General features: G+C 38.9%; 1 protein-coding gene across 6 annotated transcripts in view; it reads right to left on the reverse strand.

Moving 5' to 3' along the window:
• smtnb (smoothelin b) overlaps window positions 1-18,698 on the reverse strand; it is a 65,289-nt gene that overhangs the window by 7,698 nt on the left and 38,893 nt on the right. For 4 of the 6 annotated variants that reach the window (XM_072664744.1, XM_072664748.1, XM_072664745.1 and 1 more), the window contains 10 exons: window positions 15,424-15,497; window positions 4,379-4,561; window positions 4,182-4,257; window positions 3,505-3,537; window positions 2,669-2,848; window positions 2,432-2,494; window positions 2,248-2,317; window positions 1,415-1,585; window positions 729-846; window positions 379-530 (listed from right to left, as the gene is read on the reverse strand). In XM_072664744.1, the coding sequence (XP_072520845.1) occupies window positions 379-530; window positions 729-846; window positions 1,415-1,585; window positions 2,248-2,317; window positions 2,432-2,494; window positions 2,669-2,848; window positions 3,505-3,537; window positions 4,182-4,257; window positions 4,379-4,561; window positions 15,424-15,497 (1,120 nt within the window). The remainder of the gene's footprint in view (window positions 1-378; window positions 531-728; window positions 847-1,414; window positions 1,586-2,247; window positions 2,318-2,431; window positions 2,495-2,668; window positions 2,849-3,504; window positions 3,538-4,181; window positions 4,258-4,378; window positions 4,562-15,423; window positions 15,498-18,698) is intronic. The other 2 variants (XM_072664746.1, XM_072664749.1) reach the window with 1 other exon arrangement.

Genomic DNA, 18,698 nt, shown 5'->3' on the forward strand with positions numbered 1-18,698 from the left:
AAACATATCTGAAATGAACACCAATGTAACAAATGAGTATTCAAATTTCTGATGATTCTGATTGATCTGGTTGTAGTTTAGTCCCAATCAGTACAGAATGGCTGCTCTTTTCTACATTCAATGCTTTACTAAAGGTTATACCCTCTGCGCATGTTTGATTACATATTAGGCATTAGTAGCCAGAGTGTTTACCAGTTAAAAGATCAAGAGCTGAAAAATATTTATTGGCCCAGAAAGAATTGTTAAATCCCACAGCCCAAAGGTTAAACATTTATCAAATATTTAATTGCTGGCATTAAACATTTACAACATTCAGATTAATTTCTTATGTGCTAAAAGGAGCAAAGGCAAACGTGTGTGTTTCGTTTATATACTTACTCTGCTGTTTTGAAGGCCACCTCAAAGTTTTGTCTGCGATTGCTGGGGCTGAGGGCAGCGTAGTCGAAGGCCTCGGGAAAGAAGTTGTGCACTAAAGCACAGAAAGCCATTCCATCACTCCAGCTGGAGGAGAAGTTCTGAATGTCCACATTCTGAAAACATGGAGAATGCATCAATATACATCAGGTTGGTTTATGAGTACATGAAAGCCTGCCAATGTTTGTGTAATGAAATTATCATAAACAGTGAGGCAGAATGTAAATATTCTTCCTGCCATTCAACATACTATAGTGTTACTTGCATATAGCTTTGAAGTAAAAGTTAAGAGTTATGGTCATTGACCTCCTTACCTCATAGTCGCGAGTCTTAGCTCTGCACCAATCTAAAAGCATCTGCTTGATGGAGTTGGCATTGGGTACGCCAAAGCTAGTTGAGCGCTGGACCTTGTTTATCTGGGCAGCTGGTGAACTGTAACCAAAATCAAAGAATGGCACTGGAACAACACTCAATCACTGTGATACTGTAATGCAAAAACATGACAACATGCACTATGGAAATGTGGTACACCAGCATTCGGTTAATATATCTGATGCAACTGTAATATTGCAACACCATAGTATGCAAACAGTCAGCACCAAATCATTAACTCAGTCCAGCATGTTTATTTCATGAGCCACACTCCTGCCTCCCAGCTCCAATTTTAACTGTATATTATAGGAGATGAGCCCATTCACCTAATAATGGACAAAATAAAAGTATACAGAAGTCAGACTTTTAGAAAGTAGCTACTACCGCTTTTAGCTATGTAATGTACTTGTGTATTATTAGATGACGTCAAGTAATGCGATGGTAGAAAATTTTACTTTTTTTGTATTATTAATTGCACTTATTTAAGAATTAAAATGATCGAAGGCAAGTTTTCATGACTTTAGCATGAAAAAACAAACAAACTGTTGAGCATTAGTTATTAGCTATATTTTGGTCCAGTGCAAACTAACTGATTATTTAACAATGCTCACAAAGGCGGCAAGCTCACCTTCCCCCGTCTTTCTCAAGCTTCTCAATCATGGCTTTTCGGGCCTGTGAGGTGGAGGTCTTTGGTAGCGTTTGAGCCCTCATGAGCTCCTTCTTGCGTTCTGCCTGTCTGCGCTCCAGTGCCGCCATGGTGCCTCCACTGCGTGAGGTGTCGTCCTCACGATCAAACACGCTGAGAGACAGCAACCAGCAAAATAAGCCAGTGTTGCAATGTGTAGGAATTAACATGTCTACTATCACACAATCTTTGCATCTCCATTTTTTACAGTTTTTTTTTTTTTTTTTCAAATAAAATTGGAAAGCGGCAGTTATTTACACTGTCAAAATTTCCTGATTCATGGATACATAGTTATCAAATATACAGATAGTATATTACATTTCATGTAACACCATGTAGTTTAGAATTACATTCTCAATTGTAACAGATACAGCACCCGCCACAATTATTGGCACCCCTGGTTTAGATGTGTTAAAAGCCTTAAAATAAATTCAGTTTTTATTGCAGAAGCATAATCTCATAACCTTTAACTCAAGTGAATAAAAAAAAGAAATCCTAAAAAAATGAAATTGAAGCAGTTCTGTCATTTCTACTGTAGTTTATGAAGTTGATCAGAGTATCTAAAAACCTTTAATTAGTAATTTATCACTTCCTGTTTTTCTGGGGTATAAATATGACGTACAATAAGTCATTTTTTTGCTGTTTAATACAAAATGAAAAAAGCTCTTGGGCAAGTGCTAAGTAAAATATTTTCTCATTGGGAGATTCCAATATTGTCTGCTTTTAAAAAAAGGGCATATCTGAATAGCAAAAATCCCTAATGGAAAATCGCTCACCTTCCAACCTTCTTGGACGAACTGGAAGAAGAGGAAGAGTAGCTATAAGATTTAGTTTGCATGGTCCCTCCTGAAACCAAATCAGAACAGCAAAAAGGTTAAAGATGTATACCTGGTTGCAAATTGTTATTCAGACAGACATTGCAGATAAATGGAAAGAGTAAAAACAAACTTAACAACTCACTGTCAAACTTCTGTGTATAAGTGGTTTCCATGATCGTGCTACGGGACACCCTGCTGCCATCATCTATACAATACAGGCATACATAAGCACACAACTACACACAGGTTCAATAAACTGTTATAGATACAACAATAGTTTAAAAGTGATGCCGAAGTTTACCCGCACGATCAGTTTGAGGCCTGACCCGATGCCCAATTACGCCGACTGGTGATAGACAATTTGAAAACTGTCGGTTACCTGACTGGGCGAAACGGTTGGTTTTTGTGATCTCGCTTATGGTGGAGCCATCTGCAGACTTCTCAATCTTTTTCATCACTACCTCCCCAGCACCTGGGCCTGTCCGAGCCTTCTGGCCCCTCTCCTCTCTCTGCTGCCTCAGCTCCTGCAGACGCACCTCCCGCTCCTTCTCCCTTTGGTCTAAAAAGTAGCAGGAGAAAGTAGAAGGACGGATAAATAAATTACTTAAAATGGCCACCATTACAGATGTACCTCAGTAGCGCAAGTCTGAAACAATGCCAGACTGTTGAAAAACAAGGTCACCCATCAACTGCAAAATATTAACACTGGAACATAACTTCTGGAACTGAAAGGTCTGAAGAAAATAATCTTTCTACTAGACGTGGTAAGCTGATCTCTTAATCAGCCTGGGAGTTTTACGGTCTTACCTGTACATTTTCATTTCTAAACCCAAAAATAAAGAAAAAGTACAAAGACAAACACACATAAGCTCTGGTCCAGACAAAGCAGCCAAAATATTTAGGAGAACCAAAAAGCTTCTGGGGCCACCTTTTATTTTTCCTTGCAGTAATCCACACAATTCCATCTTCATATGGAGACATGGCACAAACACACACTATATGAGGTAAAAGGTATGATGTAAGTGAACTTTCAATTAAATGATGAACACTCAAAAAGTGTGGACTTTATTAGAAATACAATGGACATGCAAAAGCACGTTCAGTGGATTCACTATATCTAAATATCAAGTGCAAAATGAGTGAACACATTGCAGGCACACAACACACACAATTAGATAACAAAACTCCACACACATGGGAGGTGAGTCATCATACCTAGCTCCTCCTGAGAACATCCCAACCTGGCTTCTGAAGGCAGAAAAGGGAAAATAGAAAGATAAGAGTAAGGAGACAGGAACAGAAAGAGCAAAGATTGTAGAGATCCACACGTCACCTGATGACAATGTAGGGGGAGAGAGAGAGACAGACAGACAGACAAAAAAGGAGGACGAAAGGGAAAAAAGAAAGCAAGCACTACAAGGATAGATTGGTTAATCTGCAAGACATCCATGCCAAAACATCTCCTCAGTACTAAAACCCTTTACAATCACATTTCACAGGAAGAGAGAGTTTAGAAACCGAACATATGCGTCACATGGTCAATAATGTTCCAGTCACAACCTAGGGTTGTGGTTTAATAAAAAGGTTCCCACAATAATTTCATTTTTGTTTCAACACGACAGTAGAAGTTATTTGGGGAGGAAGTGCCATCAACCCACCACTGATTGAGCAAGGCCAATTGTGCTCACTCAGGCACCTGTTGCAGATGGCAAACAGCATGACCCGGAACCAGTTATCCTTAGATCATAGTGGCAGCGTCTTAGTTAGACCACTTTGAGCCCTCATCCAAATTGTGTTTAAAATAGACAAAACATAAGTGACAAAAGGAAGAGAATGGGACACAGGATGACCGAAAAAAAAACCCCCAAAAAAGACAACATAAAGGATCTGACCTCTCTTTTTCTTTCGGAGTTCTCTCATAGCTGCCCTGATCATTTTTCGCTCCTCAAAGTCTTTGGACTCGTCAAGCTGTTAATGCAACAAAAAAAATCACTAAATCACTTTTAGCTAAAGTGCATTTTATCTTTAATGCCATGTATGCATTGATCCATACTCGCTGTAACTGTGTAACTGCCATTGCCTGACTTACCATTTTGTCCAGGAGTTCCTCGTCCTCTATGGCCTCCAGCTGTTCAACCGTAAGCTTGCTGCTGCTGCTGCTGCTGCGCACTTCACTTTTCACCTGGGCCACTGATGAGCCATTAGGGACAACTGGGGCTTCAGTGACCGTCTGGACAGAAGGTTCGATCGCAAAGCCAGGCTCCGTCTCCATCTGTGGGGGAGGGGTAGATTTAGAATGAGACCCAGTGAGAGCTTGTCCACACAGGAGCTTCAACAGGACTGGAAAACTCACACCAGGAAAGAGTAGAATCAATCTCTGATTAAACAGTTATTCAAACTGATTATCATCCTATAGCAATTAAATATAAAAGTTAATTAAATATTTAATTATATTTAGCTTTTTAATACAATACAATGTGACTGGAAGAAATAAATGATAGTGATAAAGAAAAAAAACATCATTCAATACATCTTCAATACATCCATTGGATCTGTCCAACACACTGGTCTAAAATTCCTTTTATACAATTGTGAAACATTTCTGTCCTACTGGGAGTGATGACTGCATCCACATGGCACAATAGGTCAAGAAGTGGTTAAAAAAAAAAAAAGAAAAGGCTAATATGATTATGATAACTTAAGTCATCTATTAATGAAACATCAGATGTTTCTAAACCTTTTTATTGAAAGCTGGGCAGACTTTTTTTTTTTTTTTTTCCTTTGGGAAGAGAGAAAGCTGAGATGGAAAAATGGCATGGTGTGCGCGTGTGAGTACTCATGGAAGAATTGGGGGAAGGGGGATCTGATCCATCCTTACAGCTGTGTTTACACAAAAGCCATGGAAGCTGGTTGACATTTACACAGGAATGAGAGCGCGTAGATTTCTGTGAATGTCCCTGAGAGCCTGCCCAGCTTGCATGCTCTCATAACCCAATCTGACTCTCTGGATCAACCAGTAACTCCCAGTCCTTCCAGGTGGAATGAAGCATGCTTCCAGAGTACGGTTTGCTAATCACTCAGGTCGCTCATAGTACAGAGTAGTGGGACAAAAAAAAAAAAATTAAACCATTTAAAAAGTTATAGCAATAATAATAATAAAATGGATTCTATGGATTTTACGGTTCTGACAAATCAACAAACCATTCCAATGCTTAAACCTTGTTAAAATAACACTAACCACATTTCTCTCGCGCTTTGAGTCACCACTAAAAGATTTGGGGTTTTTTTGGACGAACTGTGACATACAGAACTAATATTAATATTAGCATTAATATGACTCTGTACTTTAAGTGTAGAGATGACATACCAGATATATAGGAATAGGAACAGCTGAACTAGCTATTGCACTAGATAGCCAACTAAAAAAGTTCCTCAGCCCATTTTGCCATTTTTAAATGATCTGTGACTCAAAACTGTGATCTGTTACACCTGTTCTGTCAGTGACTGTAAGTTATGTTGTATATGAAGCTGTAAAAAAAAAACTGTAATACCAGTTTAAGCATGAAAGCCTATTTTTAAACTTCCGTCAAATTTTGAATTGCTTCAAGTAAATGTAGCTGATTTTAGAAGTAGTTTCTCAAGAAAATAATTATTGATATACATTACATAATAAAAATCAGACTGGAAATGGAAAAGGAAAAAGGATGCTATTGTGCCATCTGTAGTTTGAACTGTAGATGCAATTTCACCACCTAAGAATAGTAACTGCAAGAATTAAAGAGAGTTTTTAGCCAAATGATGGTACAAATCTTTGGCAAGACAAAATAGATATTTTAAAATATCTTACCAAATAAGGAAAGGTACAAAAAATGGCAATGCTTAAACTTAAAATGCACCTCATGGAGACTTTCTAGTAATTCTGATATTTAATTCACATTGTATTTAGTCACATTGAATGAACACCAAAATGGCAACCATCCAGCACCAATAAAAAACATGTGCACAATTCCATACTTCCCAGCTCTAGTCTCTTTAGCAGTTTATGCAACAGCCTTTTTCCTAATTTAAATGTTGTTTAAGGTCGATCGAAGAGTGAGCCAAGCGTATTGTTACGCACCTAATAAAACAAGTTGAGCCCAAGAAACTGACCATAAAGAAAGGAGTATAAAAGAGTGCACATACAAACATACATACATACAAAGAGTGCATCTAGAACATCTTATATCTAACAAACATTGTTTTCAAAGTAAAAGATCTCCTCGCATTGCATTTATTTTAACAAAATATTGTTGCATGTAAAAACAGGCATATTGGCAAGATGAATGGCTTTAAATAATACACTCAGGATCCCAATACTTTTAGCACAGTACTGTATATAACTATGCTGCTCATTGTGATTATACCCAACTGTACATCACAAAGTGTACGTGCCCATTAACAACCACAAATCTCTAGATGTATTACACTTATGTAAGTGTGTACAAGACAGCGTGTAAGAACAGTGTATGCACACTGGGTGACAATGTGTGGGTGACAGGCAGAGGGAGTTAGCCAAGGATTTGTTGAGAGTCTCAACTGATGACAAGAGAACATGGGAGACAAGAGCCAGCTATAAACAGAGGAGGCCTAGTTTCCATAAGGATCCTTATGTTGTTGGCTGTCCATGGGGATGCAGTTGAAAAGGCCAAAATGTCTATATGTTCAGACAACAAGTCTCCAGCCTCCTTTTATAGGGTTCTACCTGCCATGAACAGCTTTAGTTGTGCTTCTGTTTGTAACCAGGCTCCCGGGAGACTCGGTTCCACTGCCTTGATGGAACGCCTTTATTTCTAGCGATGGCACTAACAAGAAAACACAACGTCCAAAAGCAGGGCGTTTATAAAAAGACTTGGCAGAGGCAAAACAATCCCTATTAACTGAATGGAGTGTGTGTGGAATCACTCGGAGACCCCCAATATTATGTAAGAGCTGGCTGTTAAAGGCACTTAGGGTCAATTAGGTACACCCTGTGTGCATACCAGTCAGCTCGGCCTATTCTCTTTCCACCATCTGTTGTCACTGTATTATATACAGAAGGTCTTGATAATCAGCAAGGCAGTGTGCAAAGGGATATTTTGTTTAACTACACATGCCATCTGCCACAAAAAGCACAATCTAGATATCACAGGTGTGACTGTGCTGTGCTACACACCACTTCTGCTAATTCAGTTTTCCAACAGGCTCATTAATAACCCTACAATATTATTGGGTCAATGCCAAAATCTTATCCAGAAACCTAGTACCACAACAAGGCATCATTTACCTCTTGGTAATCCATGCTTAGCAAAGCTTTGCAACAGACCAGTAAAGAGTTAAATCTAAATCTCTTTTGGCCAGGTAGAAGGATGGATGGGCTATAGGTATATATTTGATATATAGGTAGATGTTTGCAGATCCATTAAAGAAATGCACATGCAGACAAACCTATTGCCATGGCTAGCCTACATCAAAACAAATAAGACTACAGGTTTAGCAACAATGCAACACCGCTGCTTTATCTAGAACATGGCTTGTCCTAAACCACAAGATTCCTGGAAGGTCAAAGCTGACAGTAATCCCTGCAGGATTATGCTTCTCAAATGTTGAATCCTATCGATCAGATCTACAGTATGACTGAGGTATGTTCAACAGGTACAACCTTTTTTTTTAATAGATATTGCAGGTGCAATCACTATGCTGTACTTAAAAGCCTAATTCTTGTTTAAGAATTTGAGAATGCATTTCATTTCATTTCATTTCATTGATAACCCTTTAAGATTGCTGGACCAAAGTTAAAATCCTATCTAGAAACCAAGCATTACAACACATTCATGATTAGCAGGGCTTTGCAAGACCACTTGTTCTGAAGGCACAGTTTTAATGCTATACTGCTCATAGATGAATAGTTGCAAGTCCATAAAAGAAATGGTCTGCACATGCAGACAAGCGTACCATATCTAGCCCACATCAAAACAAATAAGATCACAGGTTTAGCAGCAAACAAAGACTTTATTTAGAACATGGCCTGTCCTATACCATCAGACCCCTGGAATGTCTAAGCTGACAGTAATCCTTGCAGGATTCTGCTTCTTAAACATTGAACAAAACAATGTAAATCTTTACCATCCAAAGAGATCTGTACTATGACTGGTTTTTTTTCCCCAACAGGTATAATCTTTTTGTACGTACTCTAAATGTTAGAAGCCCATACTCCAATCAACTACCAGAGGTTATATTACAAACCTCTGCATGTCATTTTTACTGACTACATCATCCCAGATCAGCATTTAATACATATAGTTCTGGCTATGCATGCACAAGCTGCACTACACGTCTCAATGCTCAGAGGTAAGCCAAGAGAGGCCTCCAAGCTACCAAGAAAAATTCAGCTGCTTAAAACTCCGGTCCCTGCCAGGACAAAAGTTTTTTTGGGGCCCAATTTGGCATATGGGCCACTGCTCCAAATAAAAGGATTAAATGAAAAAGTAGTGGACTGAGCACAATGCAAGATGAATCCATACACTGCAGTGGCATTTCAGGCAGCAAAAGGAGAATGCATTAAAAGAGGGGCAACAAAGGTCAACCCTCACTTTGACAGCTGGTCTTATCTAGGGACAGAGCTTGCATGCTTTTTTTGGCCTATGTGGCCAGTCAACACATCCCACTTATAATAGAGCACAAATGCATGCTCAATTTAACCACATAAGTGCAGTGCAACTGGACAGTGACCTTACCAGAAAGGTGTTCTACTTGCTCTCTTTGTTTAAAGAGATGGATCTGCAAAGATATGGTTGGTATCTAAAGGCTGTTTCTTTAGTAAAAGAAATAAATAAACAATGACATTGTATGTTGCGTAGCTAACTGCAGTAGCAGTTATCTTGAAGTCCAAGTGTCACCTAAGGTGCTTATGAATCCAACTGAAAGAGTCCAAGCTTGCTTCACTTGTCAGTTATTACAGACACCGAACCGGTCTTAACTCACCAATGACATTTTGTGCAAGTTGTGCAGGAATTCCTAGTCAAACCATTGCCATAAACCTTCAAAACGTCTTCCAATTCTACTAAATAATAAACACCAAATAATTTGAACAAAACTATCTTGAACCTTTTCACGTGATCATGCACACATGTTCAGTACCGTGCTATTGCTCCGGGAGAAGCTACCAGTCAGCGAAGATGTGGAAGACGACCGACGAGTGGAAAATGTTGGCGGATGGGGGACGGGCTCAGTATCAGGATCAGATGCATCCTTTTGCAGGTCTGAGCCTTGATCTTGTTGAGGCTCAGGTTCAGGCAGACCAAGAGCACGACAGAGGGCCTCTATCTGTCTGGCAAGCTTCTCTTGTTGGACCCTTAACCTTAAATTCTCCTCTTGCAAGGCGGAAATGGCTTCAACAGCTGGCGTGGCCTGCGTTGCTGCTTCCTCCAAGCGTGAATCTATGCGCTTGCCGAACGCCTTGAGGTCGCAATGGATCTCTCGTACAGCACACTGGAGAGCGAGCTCTAGACCACCAATGGCATCATCAGCATCCTGACCCTTGTCATCTGGATCTTCGGTGACCACAGAATCCACAAGAAGGTCCCCAATGACCGCCTCCAGGCCAGACTCCGCACACTCTACAATTGGACTGTCAAGGGACACTGCCATATTCTCCAAGGCTGGAACAAGGTCCAAGTCAACACCAGGCATAATGAAGATTGAAGACAGATATTGTTGCGTTCACCTCTACTGGTAACTAAGACACAGACAATGGCCTAGGCTTCAAACTGTTGGGGTGTCCTTGTAAATCCAGCAATGCTTGATTTGGAGCTTTGGAGCATAAAAACCTTGCGCTGGGATATGCAAGTTGCCGACCTCTCAAACTATACCTATCTGTGGGTTTGGGAACAACTCACAGCTCTTTATAATCCCACCCACATCTCTTCTCTTCAGCTGTCCAGACCATGAGAGCCAGTGTCCAGGCTTGGAATTTTGTCACCATGGCAGCAAAGGCCCAGCACCCCTCCTCTGACTCAGGTGCCACTGTTGTGTCTATTTATCACCAGCCAGTCCATTATTCTAGAGGGTACACCCCCTTCAGCCCCTACTGTTCCCTTTATTTAGAGCTCTTGCCCTTCACACCTCCAACTGCAGACAACAGACAGCCCCAGGGGCAATGGGTGAGCATAGTTTCTTAATGCCAGTACTATGGACCAAATGAAGTGCATGATGTAAAAATGTAAAATAAGCTGAAGCTCAGCACCAGTCCATCATCAAGTTCCAGGGTATAAAATACATTCCAATTAGACTAATAGCGGATAAAAAACTGTTCTACTACTAATGTAGTAATCAAGACATTTTTACAGTGAATTTTAATAGTTTTCATAGTGAATAAACATGGCCTAATGGTTTATTAAGGAGACAAGTCCTTTAACACAGGTTTGACAGCATGATCTCTAATATAAAAACAGTAATAATCTAATTCTAATAAACCAGAAATGGTTTATAAATCTCCTAATATATTCTTGATATTACACATATCATTTAAAATGTACAAGGTCATCTTTGTCTTTGCCAAAGCCTTAGAACTTTGAAAGAGAAAAAAGTAATTATTATAGGCCAATTATTACAATCCGTTTGTGCTTGTCCTTATTTGAACAGACTATGAATTTGATGAGATGAGATAGACTACCATATGGGTGAACTTGGGATAAAAATGTTCAGTAAGTAACCACATGATTTGTGGTTCCAGATGTAGACACAAGGGCAGATTAGACCCTGATCCAATACCTAATAAAGCAACAAGCTATAAATTACAGTGAGGATAGCTACAGATACAGTCTATATAAATGGATTTTCATGGAAAAGATTAATATCTTCATTAGTATTACCATCAGCCTGAGGGCATGTTTAAGCTTTATTAGATGGGCCCAGATTATAATGACTAACATACTAACATTTCTGACTGTGTGGAGGGTCATCATTGGCAGGTGAGAAGCAACCTCAGGGTGTTGGGTACAGCAAACACACCAAAAGCTCAAACATTTGTCTACATTCATTTGACTTCGTATTAAATAGGTTTATTTATCAAGCAACTGTCACTGAAGCGAAAAGGCAACGCATCTAAAAATAACAGCCATATCTAAAAAAAAGAACAGCCAAAAATACTACTGCTCGTTTTATACCAGCAGTCAACAGGTCAGCTTTGTAAAGAACTTCATAGAATAAAGACAAGCCAGATACTAGGAAGGAAATGTCTGCCATAATATAGATCAAATTAATTATATTCAAATATAAGCTACTTTCTGTAGCTTTTCCACAATAAAATTTCCTTCAGGATATAACTAATAGAACATTCAAAATGTACTGTACACATACAAAAGCAAGAGCAAAACAAATCTCTTATGTGGACTTTCTCCTTCTTATGTCATAACGTGAGTGGTTTTCTTTTTTTCTTTTTTACAATTTCTTCCTTTTTTTCATTCATTTGTTTATTCTCACAATTTGTTAGGCATATTTCAAAAAGTGATGGGAATCTAATCTATGTTTAAATAAATGCTTCAGTTTTATAGCTTGGAAAACATTATGTATAATGTATTACATTCATAACATATTAAGCATCAGTCTTTTTTATAAATGTCAGTGTGATTATGTATCAATTATATCAATGTGTTCAATTTGTAGTTTAGAGAATGTTACTTCAATCTTTTCCATAAAGTTAGTGTTCATCTAACAGGGAACGTTGTGTGAGAAAGGTTCTATTAACATTGTGATGCAAACAATTATTACCCCACACGTTTTCAGAACCTTTCTGCAACTCTAATGTTAAAAGCTAACCTTTCTGTTACCATCTGGGGTTCAATGCTAAACCGTCTGATATCCCCCAGATTTGATTAAAAATTAAAACAATAGTGAAAAATAATTTAACAACTTAGCCTCAAAATTAACCATGTTGATCCAGTAATGTGGCCTGGGCATTAGTTGATGCGCTTCAATTGGGCAGATTTGTCACTTTCGTCAATCACAGAAAGCTTCCTGATTTCAGGCTGGTCTTATGTGATAATGTGCTCAGATTACGCTGCGGTGCGGGGTGTGAATAATCCTGTCTTTACCTCTCCAATCTGCTCACAAGCAAAATACTGATTCTCGCAGGAGAGACAACATTGACATCATGCATAAAAGTCTGTTAACTGTGAATTGAACAGAGAGACAAACCAGAGTATAATCTAAAAGTAACTAAAAAAAAAGAACTAAATCCAGGCATAGGAGAGTGCCAATTTACAGTCCCTTTAAGCACATACAGGCAGTGAAACTGAATAGTATCAACGTACTTGAAAAGTGTTCATTAATACTGGTTTAAACTGATGGTTTGGCCAAGCATCAAAAATCCTTTCACTTCAATTGTAGTCAATCAACCAAGACTCTAAGTAGAAGCTAACAACGGAAGCTAATACTCCACCAGTAATGCAGAAAGGAAGCTTAAAGTATACCACACTTGTTCAGTCATAAGTAAATAGACTTACATAAGTAGTTTATGTATGACACACTGTTATCTATAAAGTGCATTTGTCCATTTTTTATTGACAACAGTATGCCACATTCTGTAAGCAATTCACTTAAGTCATTTTATGTAGTTTGACACATTGTACCAATGTGATTAATGCAGGCATGTTACATTATATTAATTGGTAGTGCATGACCTTCCAGTACCTTTTAGCTACATTAGCTTCAGTTAAAACTAAAGAAGCAAACGCTACACACCAAGACTGTCTTGGCTAATCAAGTGCACTTGAGGGAAAGTGAATAGAGTGATTTTTCATTGAATTCTGGAGTAACTAGAACTTAACTAGAATCACCCTTAAACCCTGCTCTGATACACTCACTCTTCCTTCTAGTTAAATTACACTTCCTAATTTTATATTCTCCCACTAAAACCCTTTTTAGGTGGCGGTTAAAATTCACCGATTCAACTTTTCTGTCCCTTGTACTATTCAATTCTAGTTCTGAATACAGATTAGCTATATATTGCCATTTAAAGCTCTACACTGTTCTAACCATCACAGTGGCAGAAAAAAAAAACTGTGTAAGACCACCCAAACAGATGAAAGGATTCACTCCTGCTTTACAGAGTCCTTGGATACAGTACAGATGTGGCACCATGCACGTTGTTCTAGCAGAACAGTTCTATTATTATTATTCCCCCTCCCTGCTGTTTAACGTTTAAACAGCTGTCATTACATCAAGCCTCAAGCCATACCAATCAAAAGCAAGTCTGTTAAGACTTAAGTGTTCAGTAAAAGCAGGTTGCTCTTAAAGTAATTCTACTTTCTGATTCCAAACTCACCTGTGTACAGATTCCTTTTGACGAAATTCAACTCATTGCAAATGTTTTCTTTGCGTTTTACATCCGTCTTTCCTCTCACACATTCCTCAGAAACATTAATCCTCTGTTTGTCCAGAGCACTCAGTCAACCTGCTAATTAACCGTCTCACCCTTATCCCTAAACAAGATTACAACACTGACCCACATGGGTGGGTATAAGGCGAACAGACAATTTGCAAATGTGTTGGAGATGATCAATAAATTAAAATAAGAAATACCAAATTCTTACTCAAAACACTTTTACATTACTTGGGATAGCCTTTGTTTTTTAATCACCATAATTGTTGATTGGTTAAGTTATATATTTATTATAATGTATATTATAAATTTTATTATTATTATTTTTTTTTTAGATTTGGCTATCTTAGGAGGATATCTGTTTGTGCAGGTAACTATTACTGTGCAGAATTATTAGGCAACTTAATAAAAAACAAATATATACCCATCTCACTTGTTCATCTTCACCAGGTAAACCAACATAACGCAAAATTTAGAAATAAACATTTCTGACATTCAAAAACAAAACCAAAAACAAATCAGTGACCAATATAGCCACCTTCCTTTACGATGACACTCAAAAGCCTTCCATTCATAGATTCTGTCAGTTGCTTGATCTGTTTACGATCAACATTGCGTGCAGCAGACACCACAGCCTCCCAGACACTGTTCAGAGAGGTGTACTGTTTTCCCTCCCTGTAGATCTCACATTTCATGAGGGACCAGAGGTTCTCTATGAGGTTCAGATATGGTGAACAAGGGGGGCATGTCATCATTTTTTCTTCTTTTAGACCCTTACTGGCCAGCCACGCTGTGGAGTATTTGGATGCATGTGATGGAGCATTGTCCTGCATGAAAATCATAGTTTTCTTGAACGATACCGACTTCTTTCTGTACCACTGCTTGAAGAAGGTGTCTTCCAGAAACTGGCAGTAGGTCTGGGAGTTGAGCTTCACTACATCCTCAACCCGAAAAGGTCCCACAAGTTCATCTTTGATGATACCAGCCCATACCAGTACCCCACCTCCAGCTTGCTGGCGTCTGAGTCGGAGTGGAGCTCTCTGCTCTTTACTGATCCAGCCTCGGGCCCATCCATCTGGCCCATCAAGAGTCACTCGCATTTCATCAGTCCATAAAACCTTAGCAAAATCAGTCAAGATATTTCTTGGCCCAGTCTTGACGTTTTATCTTACGTTTCTTGTTCAAAGGTGGTCGTTTTTCAGCCTTCCTTACCTTGACCATGTCCCTGAGTATCGCACACCTTGTGCTTTTTTATACTCCATTAACGTTGCAGCTCTGAAATATGGCAAAACTGGTGGCAAATGGCATCTTGGCAGCTTCACGCTTGATTTTCCTCAATTCATGGGCAGTTCATTTGCGCTTTTTTCTGTTTGCTATTTGCCATGAAACGCTTGATTGTTCGGTGATCAGGCTTTAAAAGTTTGGCAATTCAAGACTGTTGCATCCCTCTTCAAGACATCTCACAATTTTTGACTTTTCAGAGTCCGTCAAATCTCTCTTCTGACCCATTTTGCCAAAGGAAAGGAAGTTGCCTAATAATTAAGCAGGGGTGTTGATGTCATTAGACCACACCCCTTCTCATTACAGAGATGCACATCACTTGATTTACTTAATTGGTAGTTGGCTTTCAAGCCAATAGAGCTTGGAGTAGGACAACATGTATAAAAAGGATGATGTGATCAAAATACTCATTTGCCTAATAATTCTGCACACAGTGTAGTTTGTAGCCACAGTACCTTGATGGAGGGTGCAGACAAGAGGCTGGAGCTGGTGATCTTGAATGGTGTCGCTCGGAGACCAAGCATCAAATCTAAGGAAAACAAACAAAAAGAGGGGAAAAAAAGATTTAAGAAGAGCCACACCAAGGGGGTTGATGGGTTGCATACACATTCAAGTCACACCAGCGAATATTTACCTATAAATATTTAGATATTAAATATGTTTAATTCTCCACTGGATGACATGTATTTGTACACTCTGAGGACTTATGGATGAAGTGTGGTGCAGGGGATAAGGAATAGGTGGCCATTACTCAGGTATGCAAGCTGCCACACTGGCACAGCTCGGAGTTGTAAGTCAGCGAGCTAAGCAAATCACGTTGCTGCTAATATAAACAGAGAACTGCACTCTCTTGAGGTGTTGACGGCACACGCGCACACACACACACAAAAAAAACATACTGCCCTCATTTACATACTGAGGGCTCTACAATAAGAACTATCAAGAAGCTGACCTTCTCAGAGAGTCCAGGCTAAAGCTCTCAAATTATTTATGGGAAAAGAACATTATAATCAAGAGGTTCTGAATTTTTCCCTGGGATTTAATGGTTAAGCAGCATAAGCTCTACACCCACCCACACCCAGTCTAAAGAAGAACATCTTTTTAAATTCAACAACTATTAAGGGAGCCATTAAAAGAGACAGAACAACAGTGAACTTTAAGCAGATCTAGAGATTAGAGGCTGCTTGCAGAGTAAAACCTTGTTTGTTAATATTAGCGCAAGCACTGGCAAAACCGGGCAGCATGGGAGGGTAGCAGAAACTGCCCAAAACTAAAATAGTAACCTCAGAGGCCACCCTCAGCGTTCTACTAAGACAAGAGAGAGTAGAGACATAGAATGTAAAAATAGGTTTTAATGAGATTTTAACCACATAAAGAGAAAAGGAGAAAAACGTCCCATCAAAACACCACATTATCTATAGACATAACAGGAATGCACTTCTCCAAGAGTTTCAAAGCTGTTAATGTTGGCCGACAAACGGTACAAGCTGATGCAAGTTAAGTGCTTAAGGGCACAACTGCGGCTGACATTAAAGTACAGGTTTTTAATATCAGTAGTAAGCTGTGGCATTCTTAATTTGCCATCAATAGGATCCATATGATTGTACTAGCTTTTGCAGATGCTTTCACAAACACAGCTGAGTTGCTGATAAAAATAGAATTGTTATAAATTACACCACAGGTTTTTAATAATACTCTACACTGACCAACTGCAAAAGGTTTTAAGGAGACTACCAAGTCCCTTTAACTGGCTTAGTGCAGTGATGCTGAATTTAACATTTTTAACATGTATAAAAAAAAAAAGTGCACATATTGGATATGGTGTAATTGTATTTCTTCTTTACATGTGTGTCTTTAACAAAATATTGTATCATGTATTTTGTATTATGGCAAGGATTATGAGACAAGAGCTGAAACAAGTATTTTCCATTATCAATAGGGTAGACAAAAAAACAAACCAAAAAACTAACAAAAAAAAAAAAACACCCGTCTACTGTTCAAATGGTCACAGTGCCGTTTACCCTAGAACTATTTTTATAACACTACTTCACAAATTAAGTAGCTGCAATAAAACTAATATGCAAGTCATTTGAGGGTAAAAAATTATGTATGGGGTCCATATATAGTTAAAATATAGTTTAAAAGGCTATATATCTTTGAATTAACTCAAATTGTGGGCCAGTTTAACTCTGAAGTATATGCCTACTAATATATTACTTGTTCACATGAATAATCAAATAATTAATATATATTTGTAATTATTTATCATTGAATAAGTTTTTTTTTTGTTTGTTTTTTTGCATCCCTACATGATACATTACCACATATCCTGAGCCTATGCATTCCTATAGGAAAACAGACAGCTAGACAGTGGCGGTTAGTGGTCAGACCTTGGCTTTAGCTCAAGGTTGTGGTTTTCATTGCAGATGATGTCTATAGTCACTGCAATCTTCAATAAGATTGCTTAACCTAAAACTACTTTAGGGTTGATCTCCCCGTTGCTAGCTAAAGCTTTGGGCAAAAGCATGAGCTAAATGACAGAATGGAAACGCAGAGGCTTTGAAATATGCCCAGACCGCCTGCAGGCCACTTTCAAAGGCGAGGATGAGCGAAGTGCTTCCAAAAAAGGAAGATGTGACAGAGCTGTGGCACAGTGACAAAAAACACTGCAAGAGAGAGTGTATCTGTGTGCACACACACACACACACACACACACACACACACACACACACACACACACACACACACACACACACACACGACAGAGAGAGAGGTCCTAGTTCCTTGTGATTATGTAGATAAGGCTTTCAGGTCTTCCTACAGCTGGTAAGCAGTAACTCTTAATTAGCGGATTGTTAAGCAGAGCTTTTAGTACAGTTTTCCACCACAATTCTAAACACTGAACTCCATTCACTCTCTTAAGGTTTAATCTTGTAATCTTTAATGATAAATAAAGTCTCTTGTGATTCACAAGAAGCGATATCCCCATCTCCACTATAAATGTAGAATGGGGAAAAAAATGCGTTAATAGCCCTGCAGAAGAACTGTAGAAAGGCAATACAAATAGTTTCCAGCAGACAGTCGGCCAGACACCTAGCATTACTTGGGTCATCTTACCAAAGTAAGGTTTTTCATCCACTACTCAACACTGAGAACATGATGTATAGACATGTTAAGATGTATGGCATAGTTTCCGATGCGCTTGCCAAATAGGACGCTTTTGCAAATCCTAAAATGCACAGCGGTGCATTCCATTCGACCAATCCACTCTCCTCTGCAACAGACATCTGTGAAATTCATTTCGTCTCACGTTTTCAGGACGAATAACAGACCTCTGGGAAGAGATGAAAGCTTGATTAACTCCTATGATTTAACAACCTAAAAATATTGCTGTGAAAGATGCACGCTACTCAGGCCACCTTACTTGACCTGTGTTCTCCTGAAAACAGAGCATGCAAAAACTCAAACTTCCAGAGTTCAGTGTGGATGAATTTGCACAAATATGCAAGATTCCCTTCCCCATCCAGTAAAACAATCATCAATTCAGACTTTTTTGCTTAGCAGCACTCTATCCATAGTAGCTTTTCCAATAATGAAGTAAAGCAAATGTAGCGTTAGAAGTCTTGCCCAAGGACTTCTTACTGATGTAGAGTGGCATGAGTGCGAGTTTAACTCCAACCTGCCACAGAGACCACAATTGTTACCTACTATGCAACACCAACCACTGAAC

This window comes from Salminus brasiliensis, chromosome 20 (genome assembly GCF_030463535.1).
Source record: "Salminus brasiliensis chromosome 20, fSalBra1.hap2, whole genome shotgun sequence".
Classification (NCBI taxonomy): domain Eukaryota; kingdom Metazoa; phylum Chordata; class Actinopteri; order Characiformes; family Bryconidae; genus Salminus; species Salminus brasiliensis.